General features: G+C 59.7%; 5 protein-coding genes across 5 annotated transcripts; 3 read left to right on the top strand and 2 right to left on the bottom strand.

Moving 5' to 3' along the window:
- Positions 1-553: 553 nt before the first annotated feature.
- DCS_07975 (uncharacterized protein) lies at positions 554-2919 on the top strand (the record flags this gene model as incomplete). The annotated part of the gene is made up of 2 exons (XM_040805258.1): positions 554-2588; positions 2672-2919. 2 exons carry the CDS (start codon positions 554-556, stop codon positions 2917-2919), a joined length of 2283 nt encoding a protein of 760 aa, XP_040655362.1.
- A 6339-nt stretch (positions 2920-9258) lies between these two features.
- Positions 9259-11262, top strand: DCS_07974 (uncharacterized protein; the record flags this gene model as incomplete). The annotated part of the gene is made up of 2 exons (XM_040805257.1): positions 9259-9372; positions 10006-11262. 2 exons carry the CDS (start codon positions 9259-9261, stop codon positions 11260-11262), a joined length of 1371 nt encoding a protein of 456 aa, XP_040655361.1.
- A 2796-nt stretch (positions 11263-14058) lies between these two features.
- On the bottom strand, positions 14059-17172 carry DCS_07973 (uncharacterized protein; the record flags this gene model as incomplete). The annotated part of the gene is made up of 2 exons (XM_040805256.1): positions 14059-15221; positions 15279-17172. The coding sequence occupies 2 exons, from the start codon at positions 17170-17172 to the stop codon at positions 14059-14061; spliced, it is 3057 nt and encodes a 1018-aa protein (XP_040655360.1).
- Positions 17173-18403: 1231 nt separating this feature from the next.
- Positions 18404-18885, top strand: DCS_07972 (VMA21-like domain-containing protein; the record flags this gene model as incomplete). The annotated part of the gene is made up of 3 exons (XM_040805255.1): positions 18404-18498; positions 18590-18681; positions 18749-18885. The coding sequence occupies 3 exons, from the start codon at positions 18404-18406 to the stop codon at positions 18883-18885; spliced, it is 324 nt and encodes a 107-aa protein (XP_040655359.1).
- Positions 18886-19493: 608 nt separating this feature from the next.
- On the bottom strand, positions 19494-20832 carry DCS_07971 (uncharacterized protein; the record flags this gene model as incomplete). Its single annotated transcript, XM_040805254.1, has 4 exons — positions 19494-20137; positions 20205-20321; positions 20394-20477; positions 20538-20832. 4 exons carry the CDS (start codon positions 20830-20832, stop codon positions 19494-19496), a joined length of 1140 nt encoding a protein of 379 aa, XP_040655358.1.
- Positions 20833-21297: the final 465 nt, after the last annotated feature.

Raw genomic sequence — 21297 nt, 5'->3', positions numbered from 1 at the left:
TTGTGTGCGAGCGGGAGAGTGTGTGAGAGAGGGTGAGAGCGAAAGCGAGAGAACGCGAACGCCTTGTGGAATTTTCATCCCCATGAACCATTTGCATTGACCTTGGCCTCCGTCACGACTAGGCACCTCTCTGCACCTTTCCACATCCCTACTGCCACCCCGTGCCTCCCTGCCACTTCCCTACTGGTAGTCAAACCAGGGTACTCGATGTACTCGTAGGTCCCTGCCGCTCAGCCAGCGTCAGGTTGCTCATCTCATTCCACCCACGCAGACGGCGCCTCGCTGCTTCTCCGTCGCCCTGACCGTCTCCTTGTCGATTGTCATTTTCTCTCCTTCCGCAGACCGCTTCCTCAGCCGTCGCCGTCCTGTCACGTCTGCTCTGCCTTCACCAAGTTCTGCCTTCACCTACCAAGTCCTCACCCCTCCCCCCCCCCCCCTCCCCTCCTCCTCGCCCCTCCTCCTCTCCTCCTCGCCCCCTTCCCCCCCTTCTCCCGGCGAGTTCGGTCCAGCCCCCTTCGCGTCCACGGGCGAAGTCAACACTCTATCGACGGAGATGGCCGCCGCCATCAAATCCGCTCTTCCTCTGGCGACATCCACCGCGGGCGATCATCGAGGGCGAGATCAAGATCAGGATCAAGGCTCGCTCAAGCCGATCCCCTCCCACAGCATCCAGCGGAAGCAGGTTGCCTTGCCGCCGCTGCTCCCCAACAGCGCGAGGCTGCGGGACGCGCCCGTGTCCCCCGTCAGGGTAAACCTCCACCCGGACAATTGGGCCCAGCCGTCCAACGCAGACATCGAGCTCGCGCAACCGCAGCGGCTGCAGCTGCACGACGACGACTTCGACGACGACGGCGACCCGCAATCTTCGCCCGCGCGGCCCTCGCTGTCAATGTCAACGGCCCGTCAGTCTGCTTTGGCGGGGGGGGAGTCAAGCCACGCGCCGTTGAATCTTAAGCTCTCGCCAACGTCGGCCACCGGTGCCGGTCGATACGATGCAACGGTCCTTAGCCCGCATGGCCACGTTAGCCCCGAAGGTCGGGTTAGCCCAGGGGCGTTCCGAAGTAGCCGAGAGTCGGATGAGTCTGCGAGCACCACCCACCAGCCAACGTCGGTTCAATCGTCGGCCGCCACCAGCACGAGCTCTGTCTCCGGCCTCAACGAGCATGCCGAATGCCCGCCCGCCGAGGAGTCGCCGGGGAGCTCCATACTCGACGGCCGCCTGCCGCCCCGAAACCAATCGATCCCGCAGTTCCAGTACCAGCAGGACTTCCCCGAGCGCGTGAGCAGCGTCCCCGGCAGCGACGTGGCCCGATCGACGTCCAACCCGGACCTGCTCGACAACGCCGCGCACATCAGGCGCCACCTGACGCCGACGTCCAGCTACTTCCGACGGAGCTCTCTCCCCCGGCCTCAATCGTCCTACTCGAGCTACTCCGACGTCGGTTCCCGGGGCCGGTCCCCCAACCTCATGCCGGGGGGAGGCTCCCACATGCGGGCGCCCTCGGTACAGTCGCGGAAGTCTCCCGACGTCCGGCTCTCGACGTACGCCGAGCTCCTCAACGTGCCCTACCCGCAGCAGGCGCCGGCCCCTCTGCCCCTCGACAACTCGAACCTGCGGACCGTCGTGGGCAACAATGCGTCGCTGCTCAGCTCGCAGAAGACGCTGGAGATGTACCGGCAAAACGTCAAGAAGACCAACGACTTCTCCATCCAGTACTCCTTCGCCGTCTTCCTCATCACCGCCGCCCAGGAGCAGGGCCTCGACGTCTCGGACCCCAAGGCGCGCAAGGCCAGCGCCGCCGCCGCGCCCCTCCGCGACCTCGACAGCCCCGTCGTCGAGGGCTCCGTCGCGAGCCCGTACGAGCTCGTGCGCGAGGCCCGCCAGATCCTCCAGCGGCTCGCCAACGGAGGCTACCCCTTTGCCCAGTACTACCTCGCCGACGGCTACGCCTCGGGCCTCTTCAGCAAGGGCAAGGAGGACTACGGCTCGGCCTTTCCCCTCTTCGTCCTCGCCGCCAAGCACGGCCACGCCGAGTCGGCCTACCGCACCGCCCTCTGCTACGAGTTCGGTTGGGGCTGCCGCAAGGACCCGGCCAAGGCGGTCCAGTTCCTCCGCACCGCCGCCGCCAAGAGCCACCCGGGCGCCATGACGCGCCTCGGCAAGGCCTGCCTGTCGGGCGACCTGGGCGAGAAGAGGTATCGCGAGGGCATCAAGTGGATGAAGCTCGCGACCGAGGCGGCCGACACGCAGTACAACGCCGCCCCCTACCAGCTGGGCTGCCTGTACGAGACGGGCTACGGCGACGACATCTTCCAGGACCATAGCTACGCCGCCGAGCTGTTCACGCTCGCCGCCGACCTCGGCCACCCGGAGGCCAACTACCGCATGGGCGACGCCTACGAGCATGGCCTCCTCAGCTGCCCCAAGGACCCGGCCCTGAGCGTGCACTTCTACACGGGCGCCGCCGAGCGCGGCCACACGGCGGCCATGATGGGCCTCTGCGCCTGGTACATGGTCGGCGCGGCCCCGATACTGGAAAAGGACGAGGAGGAGGCGTACGAGTGGGCGCGCCGTTCGGCGGATCAGGGTGAGTCGGGCATCTGCCACGCAGGCCCCCCCCTCGCGCGCCGAGGTGCCAGCCGGGACGAGATGCTAACCGAGGCGGTGCAGGCTTCGTCAAGGCGCAATACGCCGTGGGGTACTTTACGGAAATGGGAATCGGCTGCCGCCGCGACATCCTGGAGGCCAACGTCTGGTACGTCAAGGCGGCCGACGCGGGCGATGCGAGGGCCAAGCAGCGCCTGGCCGTCATCCAGGCGGCCGTCAGCGGCGAGGGCAACTCGACGGGTGTCACTTCGCCCCGCAGCGGCAAGGTGACGAAGCTTGCCAAGGACGACAAGGAATGCGTCGTCATGTGACCGTCTCGACGACGCGGCGCGGTTGCGACGGCGCACAAAGTGCAGCCGAGCTGGCCGGATGCCGGGACGCGATCGAAGGATGGACGAAGGGACTCGAGGCACCGCTGCTCGGTCCCACGAGACCGGACCCGACGTTTCACAGGCCGCCGTTGTTTGCGCATCATGAGAGACGAGCCACTTTCTTCCTCGGACGGGAACTGGCACGAATTTTCAGGCCGCTGGCCAGAACAGAATCTACGGAACATTGTCCGACCATCTATCGAACTCGGCAGCCACGGCGGCGCAATTTTTGAGGGAGAGAGAGAGAGAGAGAGAGATGAAGCGAGGAACCGTTCGGAATCGAAGTGCTAGCAAGAATTTCGTGTTGATCGAAGCTGGAGCGGCCACGGTGGCGTCGTCCGTCTCGCGTCCTCGGGGCGAAGACGGGCATGAGCGCAAGACGTGCCGAATGGTCATGTGGATGTGGATATGGATATGGATACGGATTTGGTGCAACAGATCTGGGGAGGATCTCGTCGTGATCGCTGCGGGCATTGTGCATTGGAGGACAATAATTTTTACGTGTTCAAGTGGTGGTGGCATGGCGCCGCATGCGGACGTGAGGGACGCGACATTGGAGAGTCGGTCTGTCTGCCGACCAGTCGGTTTGCACCCGCGGCCTGACTGGTGAGGGAACGGGGGCTTCGTCATGGACGCACGGCCCAGGCGTTCTTGGAGTATCTTGTTTGGTTTTGCATATAGCTGACGATTTCAATATGGCTGGCTCGGTGCGAGTCCGTTTGAGGAAGAACACCTCTCTCCATCTGCAATAGGCCCTCTGGGTTGGCGGCGCCGCGATGAATCATGCCCTGGCCTGCCTGTCTGAGAAGAACGGCGAACTTGGAGCGCCCGACTCGGCATGTTCATTTGAATCCATGCAGGGCCCATTCCCCCCCCTCAGTCGCCGGGTTTCGAGGCTACACAGCCGGCATCCGGTTCGAAAACGACGGCCTGTCCGTACTCTGTGTCACGATGGCACAAAGACAAGCGACGCATAGACGGGCAGGAATAGTTGCCTCTCCCTACCGAGAACGTCGAGACTCTGGTTCATGCAAACTACCGTCGATAAGTTATGTGGGAGAGGGCCGTGAAGCCCGTGTACGGAACCAGGCTCGAAACGATACGAGTACCTCGAAAGTAAGATCCATCCTCTGTTTCAGTAGGTACCGATTCTGAAACGTATGCTTGGCATATCAGATGCATTTATTGCACCGACGTTGTTCGCCATCTGCCGTGATGGTGAGGCAGAGCCAGGCGCTTGACACATTCCTCGACCTGAGATGGACCAATATTATTTCCTTCCCTGAAGAAGGAGCCAGTGCAGGAATAGTTGTGCGCACCTACACATGCAGTAGTTTCAACTAGCCTGTCGAACAATACGAAGCAGGTTGATGCCTCATGAAGTACGGAGCACTACTCCTTGGTGTTTCAAACCGTTCAAGAATGACACGATATGGAGGCCCAACTAATACCTAGTACCTACAAGTAGGTGCGCAGTCATCCGTAGGTACTGTTGATATGTACGACTGGTAGTACTGCAGGTGGATATCAATGTAAGTACGGAGTACTGTTCAAGAAGCCCCTTCGACTCCTGATCCCTGTATTAGGAGCCCCCCTCGCTGCTTAACTAGGGAGGCAGCCGGGGGGTGGTGGATTGTCGGGTTTCGAGATGAAGGAAACAGCTAGTGCGTTTCGTTTATTCATGAATGAAATATCTTGACCTTTTTTTTGCCAATTTCAATCCACCATGCATGGACGAGCAAGGCTAGGATAACTGCTAGCGTTCTTCAGCATTCTTGCCTTTTGGACCCCTTGCGGAATTTGAGCCATCGTCGTGTCATGGCTACATCGTTAATCCTGGCCGACTCCGACGAAGAATCAGAAGCCCACGGAGACGCAGGGCGACCTGGGGGGGGGGGGGGGGGGGACATGACGAGACCAGAGTGGATCGAGGCTTTGTCACGTACCTGCAAAGGTCGGAGGAGCATTTGCTCCTATATTACACGCCAGGGACAGAGGCCGGAGAGGCAGCGAGCGTTGAATTGTCGGTCGATGAGATGACGGCGCGGCGGTCGGCCGGCGTCTCCCCTTCCAGCTCTCCTGTATTCTGCCTTTTTCTTCCGTGCCGATCGAGTGGTTTCTGCGACGCGCGATGCTCGAACCTGGAGTCTCGGGAAGCTGCACCGTTCGCTGGTTGTTCATGCGAGGGGTGGTGGACGAACAGGACAGGGCGAAGCATTTTGCCGCACCACAAGAGCTTCCTCTTGAAAGGGCGAAAGGGCAAAGGTCGCTTGTCAAAGACGACCCTCCCTGCATCTCCCCGGCTTTTGGTTCTTGGTTCACCTGGACTTCAGGGTGGGCGGCATGAACGGTCGAGGGTGGTTGGTAGGTTTGTGCCTTGCATGCGAGGTCTGTCTCCCATTGGTCGGGACGTCATTGGTAGAGAAGTGTTGGTTCTTCCCAGTTCATACATTATACCTTGTCCAACGGACACTGCTGAACCGCAGATGATGGCGGCTGCTGCTGCTGGACCTGGACGATAGTACGGCTCGCCATGTCGACACGATCTACACCAGCAGTCTAGAAAGAAGCCATCTTGGTGGTACGCGTAGCGAGGTGGGCGACACCGCTCGATGAGGCTAGGCTGCTTCGGCGAGCGAGGCAGGCGCAGCCGTCGTTCGAGCGATGGCCTCTGAATCGAGGGAAGGTGTACACCACGTCGTAGTTGCATCTACGCGCCCGCCCGTCCGTCCTTGTCCTCCGTACGGGGAGACGGGGAGATTGCATCATACATCGCCCTCCGTGCCGATTCTTGCAGCCTCGGGCGAGTGCTTGATGAATTGGTGAGCGGTCGTGGACGTGGACTGATGAGCGAGGGTCCTGTAGGCGTCCTTGGCATCGCTCGCAGCTCGTCAACTTGCAAGTGCCAGTAGGCATAGTTTACAAACTGTAGATGAGAACTCCGTACTCTGCCGTCATCTGATAACACCCAGAATCCATGCACATGTACGAAGTACTCTGTATGGAGGACGGAGTACTTACAACTACGAGTAATAATACTGCGCAGTACATGTACAGTACTCAGAGGTACAGGAGGTAGTGGTACATAATGTACAAGCGTGTGTACAGTACGTAGTTATAACTAGATCAAGTACTTGCGGCACCTTAGGTGTAGGTGTAGTTGTATGTGTAAGTACATGCACGCAGCAAATGTGATTGTACACGCACTCTTACACCTACCTACCTACGGAGTACCTACAGTAGACTTACTCACAGACCTGGGTCCCGTACCTGCACAGTATGTCCAACTGTACGGAACACTCCATGTTTGAGTACTCCATGTTTGAGTACTCGTCTACATGTACTCCGTACACACAAGTACCATGTACTGAGCACTCAGAAATACAGTACATGCTCTGTATTAGTTGTACTCTGTCCACCTAGTACATACCAAGGTGTACTCGTACTGTAAGTACGTTGTAAGTGCGGAGTACATGCATATACTTGCACGGGTGCAGTCTAGCATTATCAGCTGTGAAACCTCAGTGGAGTCATGGACGGTAGAATGGCAGATCAAGGCAAGCGTCGATGGGCCTGCCTTTGCCATTTTTCTTCTTCTTCCGTGCATCATGCAGGTACGGAATACGGCGTTTGGCGCGTTTCAACGCGTCCAGTCTTTTTTCATGAGACGCGTTTCCAGACAAAGGCGGCGGTGAAAGAAACGAAGCGTCATGTGGCCGAGTCGTACGGAGGTACGGAGTGCAGAGGACGGCGCTCGCTTTGGGCCGCAGGACCACCCAGCCGTCAGAGCGATGGCCGACATCGGCATACCTTGGCCACCACGGCGAGCGAGCGTTCCTGTGCGAGGCTACGTGAACCTCTGCTTGTCCGTCTGTCCACGCAGATGCGTAGCCGCCTGTCCACCTGAACCAAACGCCGGCCGCCCAGGGCCGCGCTCGATTCGCGCAGTCTCCCCCCTCGCCGCCTGGCTCGCTCCAAGGAGCACACGCACCTCCCCTCGCCATGTCGCCCTGCAGCGGCTGCAGCGCACGATAAAACATGAGGGCCGTCATCACCCGGTCAAGCTTTTCGACAGCTCGTGCCCGTACATCTGCATGCGCACCCACCACGGTACATGTACATGAACGTGTCCGTCCTAGCAGGTGAATGTTGGCCCTGGATGCCCTGGAGGTGGTTTCATGGTTCCACATGAGTATGCCACACGCTGCCAGGTATCGGCCAGATAGTCCGTCTGCCTGCCAATAGCGGCGAGGAGGGAGAGGGATGGCCGTATAGGGATGGATGGACATCCAGAAACCTACCTACGGCTCGCGGATAGGCAGTTGCTGCTGGAGGGGTTCCCTCATGCCCCGCAACGCAGGAGAGAGAAGGCATCGACGCAGGGAGAGAGGGTTGGTACTCGTGGCCATGTACGATTTCCCTACGCCATGCCATGGCGCTCGTTCCGCCTCTCGGACGGTGCGTTGACGCCGCTCCGGTTCGCTAGGTTGGAGGAGGCCGACCTGACACGACGGACATGACACGACGGACCTGACCAAATCGACTGAGAGAGACCGTCTTCATGACACGAGAAGATGTCAGCCATGACTCGAACTTGCCCCGTTCTTTGTCGTAGTCGGTTCAGGCCGTGGAATCCGAGAGGCTGTCCGTCGACGCCCTTTCCATCGTTTCGTCCTCGAGCTGAGCAGTCGTCCTCGTGCAGGCTGCGCAGGCAACAGCACCGCCTCTCACTCGCTTCGCTCACACTCTGCCCGCACACACAGACGCACACACAGCCCCCCGTTGCCTCGAGCCGAGTCGAGCACGGCTCAGGCTCCCTTGATTTGCAGCAGACGGGCGATTCATCCCGTCGGCCCATGCTGCACGCCCCTCCTCCACGGGCCACCCACCACCATCCATATTTCCCGTTTCACTCTCGGCTGTCTTGCACGAGCAGTCGGCCGGCCACTCGTACACCGAAAGCAGTCGTGCTCATCGTCGTACGCATGGCGGTACGCATGGGACTGCGCTCCGTACGGGTACGACGCATGTACGACGGAGGCACCTGCGGTGCATGTACTTTTCGCCATGGCTCGTCGCGAGGACCGGTGGGTGCCAAGGCGAAAGCGAAACGATGCGGCAAGCGGCTGCGTCAAGACAGAGTGTGCAGAAGCGTCGGTGCAAGGGTGCCTCTGCTTTCCGGGACGGTGCTCCGCAAGAAAGACGAGGGCAACCGGCCGGAGGAGCGGACGCCGCCGCACATCATCCACGCCTACTCAGGTGTGTCTGTGGCCGAAGGGAGGGAGGATGGATGGGTGGGTGGGTGGCTGCGGTCTGTGTGGTTCGCCGTCGAGGTGGCCATCGCTTGTTTTGGCGGCATTCGCGTACTCCGTACTCTGTACGATGGAGAGCATCCGAAATGCTTCTGGAGAATTTTGCTCCAAGAGAGAATGACGAGCACCGAGCAGCGCCAGCGGCAGCAACGACGGCAGCAATGGCGGTGGCAATGGCGGTCGGCGCATAGCAGTCGCGGAGCGCCTACTCCGGACGCCTACCTACTGCTATAGTACATGGCCAGTACGAACATACACCGGCCGTACGGAGAACACAGGTTTCGAGAACAAGTACGGAGCACTTGCAAGTGCCTGCCTGCAGTTATTGTACGACAGGTGCCCAGAAGGAGGATTGTCTGCTGTACTCTACTACTCATACCTACAACCCTCCCTACCTACGTACAGTATGTGGCAAAAGGTATTTGCCCACCCTTAGGTATCACAATCCTAGTCCTCTATAACCCAATAGAAAATGGTACCTGAAGGGGGGGAAATACTTTTTGCCCCCCACTGTAGGTACCTAGTAGGTAATTCCAGACATACCTAAGCAAGTAGTACTGTGCGAGGTTGGTGCAGGCTACTTTGCAAGCAAGTACAAGCAAGCACTCGCGCCTTTGCGACAAAGATGTCCAAGTCCATCTACTTGTACATGTATGTACAGTACGTGCCCGCCGTCAAGGCACCAACCAACAAGCCAGTGCTCGGTCGTTCCTCCAGGCACATTCTCCAATATGTCTTTTATCAATCGGCGGGTGCTTGACCGTTGCGACTCAGTCACCGGCTCGATAGGCACGTGGTATCAGGTAAAAATCATCCAAGTGCCGCATCCGGTCGCCTGGCATGCCCCTACTTCCGGTATACGAGGCGCAACTGTGCATGCTGTCGGTGCAAGGCACGGAGGAACAAACGACGACTGTACTACGTACACGCATGCTGAGGTGCACGCACGGAGCACTTGTACACCAAGATGTACATGCACTGTACGGTGCAGAACCGAAATGCTTGTATTTCGCCGTCGGTACAGTACATGTACATGTCCAATGCAAGTACTCCGTACTCGGGCGAGCGAGGCACAAACACTGTAAGTGCGCACTTGCATGCACCAGCGCGGCACTGCTGCAACGCTGCAACGGCGCCGCAGCAACCTGCATCCATCATACAGTGCTCCGTACATGTACTTGGTACAAGCTCAACCGCTGGTCGCCTGCCGCACCTGCAGCGCGCAACGTGCGGTCCAGGTGGTCCTTCCGTTGGCCCCATCGCTCGCGACCCCCTGTCCAGGGCAGCGAACCCGGACCCACACCTGATGTCTCTTGTCTCACCTGCTTCCGGCTGCCGCACCTGCCTTCCTTGCCTCTCTTGCCATGTTGTTGTCCCTGCCTCCTGCCCGTTGCCTCCTGTCCGTTGCCTCCTGCCCGTTGCCTGCTCGTCTGGTCCCGCGGCTTACCTGCAGGAGGGGACCAAGGCACCTGCTCGAACACTTGGGTACCAGGGTACGTCTGCTGCACTCCTGCCGCGTACATGTACTCCGTACAAACAAGGTACAGCCGTGCTAGGCAGACGGGCAAGTAGCAGTACTACGGAGTACAGAGTACAGAGTACAGAGTACAGAGTACATGCTTAGTATTGAACTTGTTCGGTAAACAGACCTGGTCAGTGCGGACCGTTCTAGGGGGGGGGGGGGTGGTTGGTTCGTTCGTTCCCTGGTCAATAGTCCAACCGTCTCCTCGCAGCCTCGCCACTTTTCCGTTCACATCCTATCCCATCTCATCCCATCCCATCCCGTCACATCCCAACTATCCCTCGGCCTCCTACAACTACCGCTCGTCTCCCTCGCACCTTCAACTCGACCTCCTTTTCTCACTCTCCACTGGATCGCAATACATTCTTCTACGCCTGCCTCTGCCGACATCTGCCGCTCTTGCCATCACCCTCCACTCTCTCCACCCTCATCCTCTCCTCCTCTTTCGTCCATTCGCCCCTGTCGGCGACGAAGCCGCGTCTGCCGACACGAGCTGTCATCCGCCCTTCCGGCGAGCGACGACGAGCGACGACGTGCGACGAGAACGACTCGAGCCGACCTACCTTCTCGACCTACCCAAAGGCGCGCCCCGAGGCACGGCGCCGCGAGACGGTCACGATGCTGCTCCCCTCGGCCATCTCGTGCGAGTCGCCCCAGCCATCCCACGGCCGTCTCCAGTCGGCCCTCTTCGCCTCCCCTCCCGCCAGCCCGCCGACGGTCTCGTCGCAAACGGCGCTCGGCAACATCATGACCACCTGCCGTTCTCTGCAGTCGCTTCTGGCCGCGCCGGCCTCGATGCCGGCCTCGTCGTCGGCGCAGCTGCCCACGCCGCCTCTGGCCCACGCGCCCCCTCCGTTGAAGCTGCGCCTGCGGGCGCGACCCTGCCACGGCGGAGACGGAAATACCATCGCCGTTCGGCGAGTCGTCAAGCGCGCCGCGGCCGCGGCCGCCAACAAGCGACGGCGCGTCGACGAGGACGCGCACCGACCCGTCCGAGGCGATCTCGACATCGACCTCGACCTGGCCGAGCCGACGCCGTCGCCGCCGCAGCAGCAGCAGGCTGACGGTGGACCGACGACGCCGTCGACGCCGAAGCGCGCGCGCATCGCGCCCGAGCAGTTGCCTCTGGGCCTCGACCGCTCCGACTTCCACGACATGCACCTGTTCGGCCACGCAAGCGACGAGAGCGGCGGCGGCGGCACGGGCACCGACATGGAGGTGGAGGCGGACGGCTCCGAATGGAGCGCCGAGGATGATCGCATCCTCGTCGAGCTCGTGCTCGACAAGCTGAAGCTCAGCAAGACGGAATGGCAAGACTGCGCGCGAAGCCTGGGCATGGACCGCCACAGCGCCAGCAGGCGGTGGAGGAGCCTCATGACCAAGGGCGAGGTGGGCCTCAAGACGAGGGGGACCCGTCGCCGTCCCAGGCTGCACGGAACCTGGCGGTGACGGGCCTCTCCCCTCCGCCTTCCCGACCCCCGACCCCCGCCTCCGTCGCCGCCGGACCTCCGAGGCCGACGCCCTGACCTGACGCGACCTGACGCCCTGACGCAACCTGACGCCTTGACCTGACGCCTTGACATGCATTCACGATACCCCGCCCCGACCTTTACATGCCTTTCTTTTTTTTTTCCTTCTCCTGTACGATACGGAAGCGTTTTGTCTGTCCATCTGCGGGCTTGGTTGGTGCCGCTTTGTTTAACACGACCCGCCGTCTGGCACGGGCATTCTTTATTTCCGGACGAGCAAGAACCCGGCACATGTCGCCGAGGGTGCATGTTGCGTGCCCTTTGTTCGTCTGTCCGCCTGTTTGTCTGTCTGCGAACCCTGCTTGCTGCCATCGTGGCTGGCCGGCCGGCTGGCATGGATGCGTCGGAAGCGAGTCCCCTCGCGCTGCGTGTAATGGACGCGGCAAATTCTGGGACGCATCTTGTCATTACGGCAATGACGCAGCAGGCAGGCAAACTTGCGTCGCATCAATGCACACAATACAATGCCTACCACTACCATTACTGCACCCGCCATCGGAGCGTCCGTGATGCGTAGTTTCTTCCACTCTGCTGTATCCTCGCCAACCATCTGAGACGCATCCCATCCATGCATGCGGCACCAAACACCATGGCTGCACCCGTCATCGGAGAATCCGTGATGCATATTGCTCGGGCTCTCCTGAATCCTCGCCATACCATCTGCGACGGCTCCGCGCAGCAAGCACTCGGCCGTAGTCTGCGCGGTAGGAGCACGAGTGGAATCAAGACCTTGCCGTCCTGTTCGTGCTATAATGATCGGTAGTACTTGCATGGATCCGTCTCTCCCGCGATTCCCGCCCACTTGTGGGCCTGCCGCAGCGGAATCTCCAGCCCCCCTCACGATTCCTGCCGTGGTTCGCAGAGATTAATACTTACTACTCCGTACAGTACGTACACTTGGTGGTAAGTACAGTGTACCGTGATGCACATGCAGGTGCATTGCGGAGTGTGGCTCCGCACTCGCCGCAGTATCCACACAAGTACGTGTAAGTACATGTACAGCGTACAGTTCGGAGTACAACTACTCCGTACAGTACGGAGTACAGTAGTTGTACTTGGTGTACATGTACAAGTGGGAGTTGGAGAAGAGCCCACTAGTGAGTGCTGGGGCAGCCGTTGGGTACGCTGAGCTTTCAGCACATCAAGTACTAAACAAGTCGGTGCAAGTACGGAGTACGGAGTAATTACTTGCATGTTCCTCACTGTCCCGGCCGAAGCTTGCGGACAAGATTGACGATGGACATACGGAGTACCTGCATGCGCATCAGGTACCTACTAGCACAAGTACCTACATGTACAGTAGGTGTACTCCGTACATGTTCGGAGTAAGTAGGTGCATGGAGAAGGCTTGGTATTCGAGGTGCTGGAATGTTCCCGCCAGCAGTTCCAGCCCCCTTGCCGAATCTGCTGTTACCTATCGCGCTCGTGTGTGGCAGTGCACAGGTCCGAGCCTTGACGGTCGCGGACGATTAACAAGGGCAACGTCGGCGCTGTTTTTCGCCGCCACCTGCCACCAAGCCACGGACCGTTTCATACCTACATGAACGGAGTAATTAAGTACGGAGTACTCCGTACATGCACGTGGTACGGGTATAGGTACTGGGCATCACTCCGTACAATGTAGATCGATAGGTACCTTGTACCGAGCAACCAAGTACACATCTGCAGCAAGCTCCGTACTTGTACTCCGACACCTGCACCTGATACATCCGTGTACATGTTTGTGCCGGCACCTGCAGCGTGCGAGGCGAGGCGAGTCCAGGCGATGCAAGGCAACCCACGGCATGCATGAACAGGTACAGTCAAACGATCCGTACAGCACATGCATGGATGCAGGCGGAAGCTACCTATGTGTACCTGTAAATACTAATGCTGCGCAGGTACACGTACATACAAGCCGCATACATGTACGGAATACAAGACGCTGGTTCCAAGGATTCAGGCCGAGCCGGATACATGTGGTGCCTTGCATGCTTGATCGGGTGGTCCAGGACTATTACGAGGAGAGGCCGAATCGACAAGTTAGTACCTACATGTACACCAATACACGAGCGCTGTACCTGTACCACACGTATACTGTAGTCAACAGTACTTACTTATACAAGTACAGCACTAATTACACAACGTACATGCACGTACTCGGCCCCCCGCCCCCCGCCAACTCAACATGTCCTTGCAGGTACAAGTAATGCACTGTATTATGTTATACAGCATACCTAGTACTTTACTTGTGCTTGTACCGCTCAACGCTTTGTACACCTGCACAGGTACTGTACTTGCTTACCTGTAAGCGGTGACCAACACGGAGCGTTTGGCCCTGCAACGGCAACTAATACAGGCCACCATCAGATCGCGTGTGCGCTGTTGGCAAGTTCATTCTGCGAGCCATGGTGGCCAGCCATCGAGCCTCTCCCAGCGCCGACGACCATCGTCTATGCGACGCGCGAAACTCGATCCTCGGCCCGAGGCAAAAGACACGCATGCGCTCTATTGGTACTCGCTCGTGTGCCTACATGTACTCGTGCCGTCCACCCGTATGACATGGTCCAAGCAAAGCCGTATCGTCGCCGTCGCCGTGGCATCGGATGCGTCCTCCGTCTCCCCCCTCGTCGCCGTCGTCTCGCGGCCGGTCGCATGCTTTCGTCGCCGTCCTCCCGGCATGCCGTCCGCTCCCTCGGCGCTTCCTTCCTCGGCCGCTCGGTGCCGTCGCGACCCCTCACGGCGGAGTCATCTCCTCCTGCTTCTCCATCATCCGCCGCACCTCCTTCTCGAGGTTCTCCTCGGCCTCGCCGCCGTACTCGACGGCGCCCGTCACCTTGTTGGCGAGCTCAATCTTCTTCTGGCACGCCTTGTAGATGAGCTCCTCGATCGTCTGCGACGACAGCAGCCGCACCACCTCCACCTCTCGCCTCTGCCCGAGCCGATGCGCCCGGTTCTCCGCCTGGATGTCGTCCTGCGGGTTGTCCGACTGGTCAAAGATGATGACCTTGTTGGCCGCCGTCAAGTTGATGCCCGTGCCGCCCGCCCCCGTCGTGAGCAGGAAGACGGGGATGGCCGCGTCCTCGTTGAACTCGTCAATCAGCGCCTGCCGCTCCGACACGCTCGTGTTGCCCATCAGGACGAGGTGGCCGATGCCCCGGAGGGCGAGCACCTCCTGCAGCAGCTCGATGACGCGCGAGAACTTGCTGAAGACGAGCACCCGGTCCCCGTTCCTCTCGTACCGCCCGATGAGCTCCAGCAGCTTCCCGACCTTGCCGCTGTCGAGCTCGGCCGACGAGGGAATGTCAAACTGCTTCAGCAGGCGAGCGTAGTCTCGGCACCACAGGTGAAGCTCAAAGTCGGACGCGTTCTTGAGCTCCTGGATCAGGTGCTTGAGGTCCGGCTGGTGAAGTTCCGTCTGCGGCACCCTGTCCATCAGCAGCCTCCCCATGGCCTCGGCCGTCTCGTCGCTGAAGTGGCGCCGGAAGAGGAGCGGATGCAGCGCCGCTTTCTGAAGCTGCATCCACAAGTTGTTCTGGTCGTTCTGCCGTCCCCGCGTCGCGCCCGCTCGCTGCGAGGGCGCGAGCCTGAACTTGGCCTCGTACTCGTCGTACACGGCCTTCTGCGTCGCGCTCATCTCGCAGCGGACGATGGTGCATACCTTGGCCGGCATGTCCGACAGCACCTGGTCCTTTCGTCGCTGTAGGATGAACGGCTCCAGGATCGTCCGCGCCCGCTTGACTCGCTCGTTGTACAGGAACGCGCCGTTGGACACGTCGCGGACCGTGACCTTTTGGCTGAAGATGTACCTGATGTGTTCCATGCAGCCCGCGAAGAGGTGGGGGTTGATGAAGTTGAGCAGGGACGTCATCTCCAGGAGGTTGTTTTGCACCGGTGTTCCTGGAACGTGTCAGCCATCCGTTGCTTCGCCGTGCGACGAGGACGGGCCACCCAAACCTGTCAGCAGCATCTTCCACGATGAAGGGATTCGTTTGAGGTCTTGGTAGGTCTTCGTCTCGGGGTTCTTCATCTTGTGTCCCTCGTCGAAGATGGCGCAGTTCAGTCCAAACGACTGCATCGCCTCGACGTCGGCTTCCGAGTTGATCTGAGAGTATGTCGCCAAGACGGCATGATAGGCACCCCGCCGCTGCTCGATCTCGTACGCGATCTCGGCCCGCTCCGCCTGCGACCCTCGATAGCCGATGACGAAGAGGCCGGGCGCGAAGCGCTCAAACTCGATCAGCCAGTTGTTGTACGTGCTCGGCGGCACGACGATGAGGTTGGGCCACGGTCGCTTCCCCCCTCTCTTCGCCCCGTAGTCCTCCACCAGGTTGGAGATGAAGGAAATCACTTGGCAAGTCTTCCCCAGGCCCATCTCGTCCGCGAGGATGCAGCCGACGTTGAAGTTGTAGAGCAGGGACATCCAGTTCAGGCCGAAAAGTTGGAATGGCTTCATTTCGCAGTGGCCATCCATGGCCTTTGGCTGCTGCGCGATGGGCGGACGCGTCAGCCGGGAGCTGCTGAAGCTCGTCGGCGTGGGAGGCATGTCCCTGTCGGGCGTCGTCCGCATGCTGCGCTTGTCGTGCCCGAAGCTGTCCACGTCCCAGCCGTCCATGACGCTCTTGATGGTCTGCGCCTTGACTTCGCACTTGGCGACAACGTCGTCGATGGCGGCCACGGCGTTCATGAAGACTTCGACGGCGTCCACGACCGAGTCTCCGAGGCATATTCTGGCCGACTTGCGCGCCCCGGGCCTCTTGCTCTCACTCACACGCCTCGCTTGCCTCAGGTCCTCGAAAGGCCGCCTCTGCACGAGAGCGTCGAGCCGATCCTCCATGATGCCCGTCATGGCCGCCAGCTCCTTGAGTGTGCTGTTGTTGATGCAGTCCAAGACTCGATCGTTGCCTTCCTGCGTAGGCTCGGGCGATGGCTCCGCCTGGTATTCGTCCTTGTCATTCTCCACGAGGTCAATGACCAGCGGGCCGTCGCTGGACGGCGTGGCAGGATCGTCGACGACTATTTGTTGAGACGACGGGCTGTCGCGTTGGCGCAAGCCTTGAACGAGGCAACGCTTTGCGCGCCTGGGAGGGGTCGGGGTGAAAGCAGGTGATGCATCGCGGGAAAGGGGAGACGAGTTGCGCGAGCGTCCTTTCAAGGCCCCCTTGGAAACGAGTCGCCGGCTGACCGGCTTCTCGACCACCGGTTTCTCGACGACCCGTATCGAGTCTCGGTTCTCAAGCCAGATGATGGCGTCGTCAAGGTCATTCTTGCACGCCTTGAGCGCCTCCCGGACCTGTTCAGACGGAAACCTGTCCCCAAATATGTCGAAGACTTGCCGCAGTTTCACTTTCGTCTGTCGCTCGTCGGCCGCCGGGTTGTACGCGAACGAGGCAATCTTGGCTTTGAAAGCGGTCGGATGAATATCGCCGCGACAGGGTTCGGCGTCGTCCTCGTCGTCCGATATCAGATTGATCGGCTCAGGAGCCGGTCGCTTGGGAGCCGCCGCAGGTGCTGGCCGTGGCGGGGGTCGAAAGTACGTGCCAGCAGGCGCGATTCGTGAGCCGATCCGAGGCGGTTGGCTTTCCCGCGGGAAGGGTGACGACGCCGGTACCTCGATTTCATGGACGGGCGACGACGATCCGATGGTAACGAGATTTGGGCTGAGGATCTGAGTAGGCTGTGTCACGGCAGCGGGGGCCCGGTCCAGGAGAAAAGCCACAGGCGAGCAAGGAATGGTATCGCCGGCAATCTCATCGAAGTCGTCTACCGGTATTGACGTTCGGGGTCGGGTGGGCGTCTGTGCCAAAGGGGTCGAATGTCTGGAGGCCAGTGATGAAGGCCTCGGGGCCATCGTGAGCGGCGAGGGGGGGGCAATGCAAAAAGACCGAGGAGGACGAGGGCCGGTCCCAAGTCGGGGAGATGCCAGGACGCGGAGATGGCAGCTCACCGGTGGTCAAGGGGGGTCAAAATCATACGCAGCGATGACAGCAAGCAGAAGCGAGCGATATGAAAGGAATTGAGGAATTCTGCATGGCAGGCGAACCGATACCAAACCACAAAAGGCACAAAGCACTAGAACACCAATAATTTTGGCGCTTGGCCAAGACGCGAGCCGAGATGACGCCAGTCACGAGGTCACGTGTGCACTTTGTTCTCTACCCGTTGCATTGACGACGGTAATTGGCAAATTCGCCGCTCCTGCGAACCATCCCAACAGGCCTGAGTACGCATGCACGGAATGGATGCCTATAGGATGGGTCTAGGGATCTTTTTGGGGCTTTCAGCACCACAGGTATGCGGCAATGCCACAGGAACTTCTTTTCTCTTCCATCGCCATGTCGGCTGTGGATGTAGCCTACGAGGTGGCCAGACCAGGGTCGCAAAGTTCATGGAGGTATCTGCCGTACTTGACTGTGCCTAGGTACTACAAGCACGCCGTAGATGCTACCATCATCACCGACGGATTGCAGTAGAGTAGCAGTAACAGTAGTGGTGATAGTTGAGTGCAGTTACCATTTTCGCCCTGTTTACAGCACTCTACAGTATTCCAAGCCGCCGTGCTTGATCCTCACTAGGACGGGTGTGCCGGGATTGTTGAAATGGCACCACAGTACTCCGTAGTGAACAAGGCACTAGGTGCCTAGTAGTGAGGTGCAGCGGTAGCAGCACTCGCTTCTAGGGGTGTGTCGCTTCGACGGGCGGCCTAGGGCGCTGGAACGACGCTGGAACGCGACAGTTTGGCTCGTTAGCGCTGTCGCGCCTCTCGCTGCAGGTACAAGTACACTGATATTATACTGTACTTGCAAGTACACATGTACTAACTGTACTTTGTGTGACATGTGTTACTTGTACAGTTTAGTTGCAAGTACTCCGTACTCCGCACACGTCCACAAGTCCAACTACAAGTCAACGCACAACCAAGTAAGTACTTGAACTCTACGGAGTACGGAGTACAAGTACTCCACATCCTACAGGCCACAGTACCGCGCCAGTAGCCTCAGCCTTCTCCACACTAGCTTCTCACCTTCATCATCATCCCAGGTGCAAACATCACCTCCCACGCAGCCTCCCACACAGGCACCATGACAACCCGACGAATCATCAGCACCGAGAAGAACTTTCTCGACCAGGACGACAAACCCGAAGAAAAGTCCAACATTAGCCCTGCGGTCCCGAAGTGAGTTTGCCCCGAGCGTCGACTGGAGCTCGAGTTCCATGATGCCGATCCGTGCTGATATCCCTTCCACATTGGCTGACCTGGTCCTCAGGCATGTCATCTTCAAGCTTCTGGGTTTCACCTTGGCCATGATCATCGTTCCCATCGGCTCGTACTTTCTCACAGTCAACACAATCTTCCAAGGCATCCAGCCCCCCCCCTCGTCCCAAACGCGCCGCCTCGCCCCCCTTGCTGACTGCATCTTCCGCAGGCAACTCCTCATACGCGGGAGGCATGGCCGCGCTGCTGGCAAACGTCGTGCTGGTCGCCTACGTCATCGTGGCCATGAACGAGGATGAATCGGAAGGAAAGGATGCGGCGAAGAAAGAGAGCAAGAAGGAGCGGTAGAATGAATGCTAGGATGCTCGTTTCATTCTAGCCACGATGCCACATTTCGCTGCCTTGAAAGAAAGGTTGAATGATTCCCACCGTGCCAGTTCGTCATTGTATTACATCTGTCCTCAAGGCGGGCAATCTCCGCTGCGCCTTCATAGCGTCTACATGCCATAATAATATCGTATAGCTGGCAATGGTGGCCGTGGCCCTTTGCCGTACAAGGTTCCTCGTCCTCCGTCAGCCCCGCCCGTCATGGGCCAAGTCAGCTCCCCCTCGCACCCTCGTCAGGGTGAAACTTGGGTAAAAGCAAGGTCGCACCCTCGTCAGGGTGAAACTTGGTAAAGCAACGGCGCCAAACGCCGTGCGCAAGGCTCGCATGAGTATGTGCTGGTGAAGACGGCGAGCATGCTAAGCGTTCCAAGCAAATACGCTTCCAAATGCCCATCAACATTGCTCCATCGTCCCACGGACAGGCGGCGAAGGCGGTGGCCGTGTCGCCTCGGCTAGGTCTCGACGGGGTCCGCGTCGTTTGGTGCCTCGTCGCGAGTCCAGCATGACAAGGACGAGGAAGACGGCTGTGCAAAATCAACCATGACCGTCGTCGCCTTCCATGCAACCGACTAGGTGGATTTACTAAACCGACGACTGAACCAGCTCTTTCGCTTGTCCGAACCGTCCTGCCGCGGCTGCGACGACGCCTGCCGCTTCAGCAGCGAACGCTTCCGCGGCGGCGCCGTGGCCGACGCTTCGTTCTTCTGCGCCGGCTGCACCGCTGGCGGGGGAGGCGATGCGGGCTTGTCCGGCTGTGCCAGGGTCGGGGAGAAGTTGGCCGTCGAGTAGGATTGGGGTTGGGTAAATCCGATACCGTAGTCGTTGACGGCATCCTGGCGCTTAGCCAGCGAGGTCCGATCAATGGAGCTGTTGTCGCTGCTGGTCGGGTCCGTCTCGGAATTGCCGCTCGGCACGGCAGACGTCACCGTCTCGTACGATCGATCCCTGTAGGGCATCGGGTAGACGTTCTGCTCCTGGCCGTAGGTGCGGTAGTGCGGCTCCGAATTGTTGCGCTGGGTACGCTCGCGGGGCATGGATCTGCCATTCTGGTAGGCGCCACCGTAGGCTTGATGATCGTAATAGCTATGCCTGTTCGTGCCGTAGCTGTTGTACGACATGGGCCGACAAGCGTAGTAATTATCCTGGGGGTATCGCGACTGGCCCTGCGGCTGGTAGCTGCCTCGGTGGTTTCCGTTGAACGCGGAATCCGTGTCTGCATCCGCGTTAGCACGCCTCTGCCCCCCCCAGCAACCCATGTGAGCACGAGGGAGGGATCCTACCGGCGCGATGCATGGACTTGCGCGAGTATCCGCCGTCGATGGCGGCCTCGAAGCTTCGGATGGTATCGAGGGGTCGTTCCCAGCGGTTGCGGGTGGGATTCGACTTGTCAGGGTCGGCTAGGACGTGTCAACGGCTTCCTCGTCGACGGCCGGCTTCACGGCTTCATTTCGCCACGAGAGAGCGCTTACCAATCGGGTTGCCCCAAGTATCCTTGTGCTGGATCGATCGTAGCGGAACGAGAGACGTTTCCGTCGTCATGGCGGCGACGGTGGCTAGCAGTTGTTAGGAGGCGGAGGCGGCTGGCGGTGCTTCTACGGGGCGAAGGGACTCACAAGGCTCAGCTTCGATGATGGCCAACGAGGGGTCCGCCTTGGTGTGCAGACGCCTGGACTCCTTCTCCTCGTGCGTTTCGTAGTAGTCGGGGTTGCCGCTTCTGCTTTGCCTTCTGCTTTGAGGGGTGTGGTGGGAATGGAAGCTGAAGGTGCGCGGCTTCGACGACCGGGGACTGTATTGCTTCTGCGACAGTTCGTAGTATGCGTGCTGAGGATACTGTTGTCCATGTCCCTGCTGCTGCGACGGCGGCGACGGCTGCCGCGGTTGCTCATACTGCTCTGCAGGAGTCGCCATGGTGCTGGACTCGAGAAGGCGCCGGTCGTATCAAGTATGGAAGCAGGATCGCCAGGGAACGGCTGGTGCCCCGTCAAGGGTTCGTTGGCCTCGGACAAAGGACGAAGGATGAAGAGGTCCTGGGTGGGTATCGAGGAGAGGAGACGGTCAAGGCGGATGATGGGTTGTGTGCGGGAGAGAAGAATAGGGAGCGTTATATTTCGAAAATGACGTTATGAAACGGCGAGTCGGGTTCAACCGGCCGTGCACACAGAAAGACGAGAGGAGAGGCTATGAAAGCGGAAAGAAGGAAGGAATCGATGAATCTAGGATGGGATGTGCTCTTTGGTGGATATTTCGGGAGGGTGTTTGGGGGGGGGGGGGGGGCGGCAAGAAGTTTGGGCGCGGTGGGTTGCGTTCAGGTGCTTGGTAAGTTTTGGGTCCTGCTTGGGTGGAGCGTCCTACCCGGTCGATGTCCGCTGTGAC

Source organism: Drechmeria coniospora, chromosome 03, assembly GCF_001625195.1.
Source record: "Drechmeria coniospora strain ARSEF 6962 chromosome 03, whole genome shotgun sequence".
NCBI lineage: Eukaryota > Fungi > Ascomycota > Sordariomycetes > Hypocreales > Ophiocordycipitaceae > Drechmeria > Drechmeria coniospora.
Note: the sequence above shows the minus strand (reverse complement) of the source record. Positions and strands in the feature narration are given on the sequence as shown.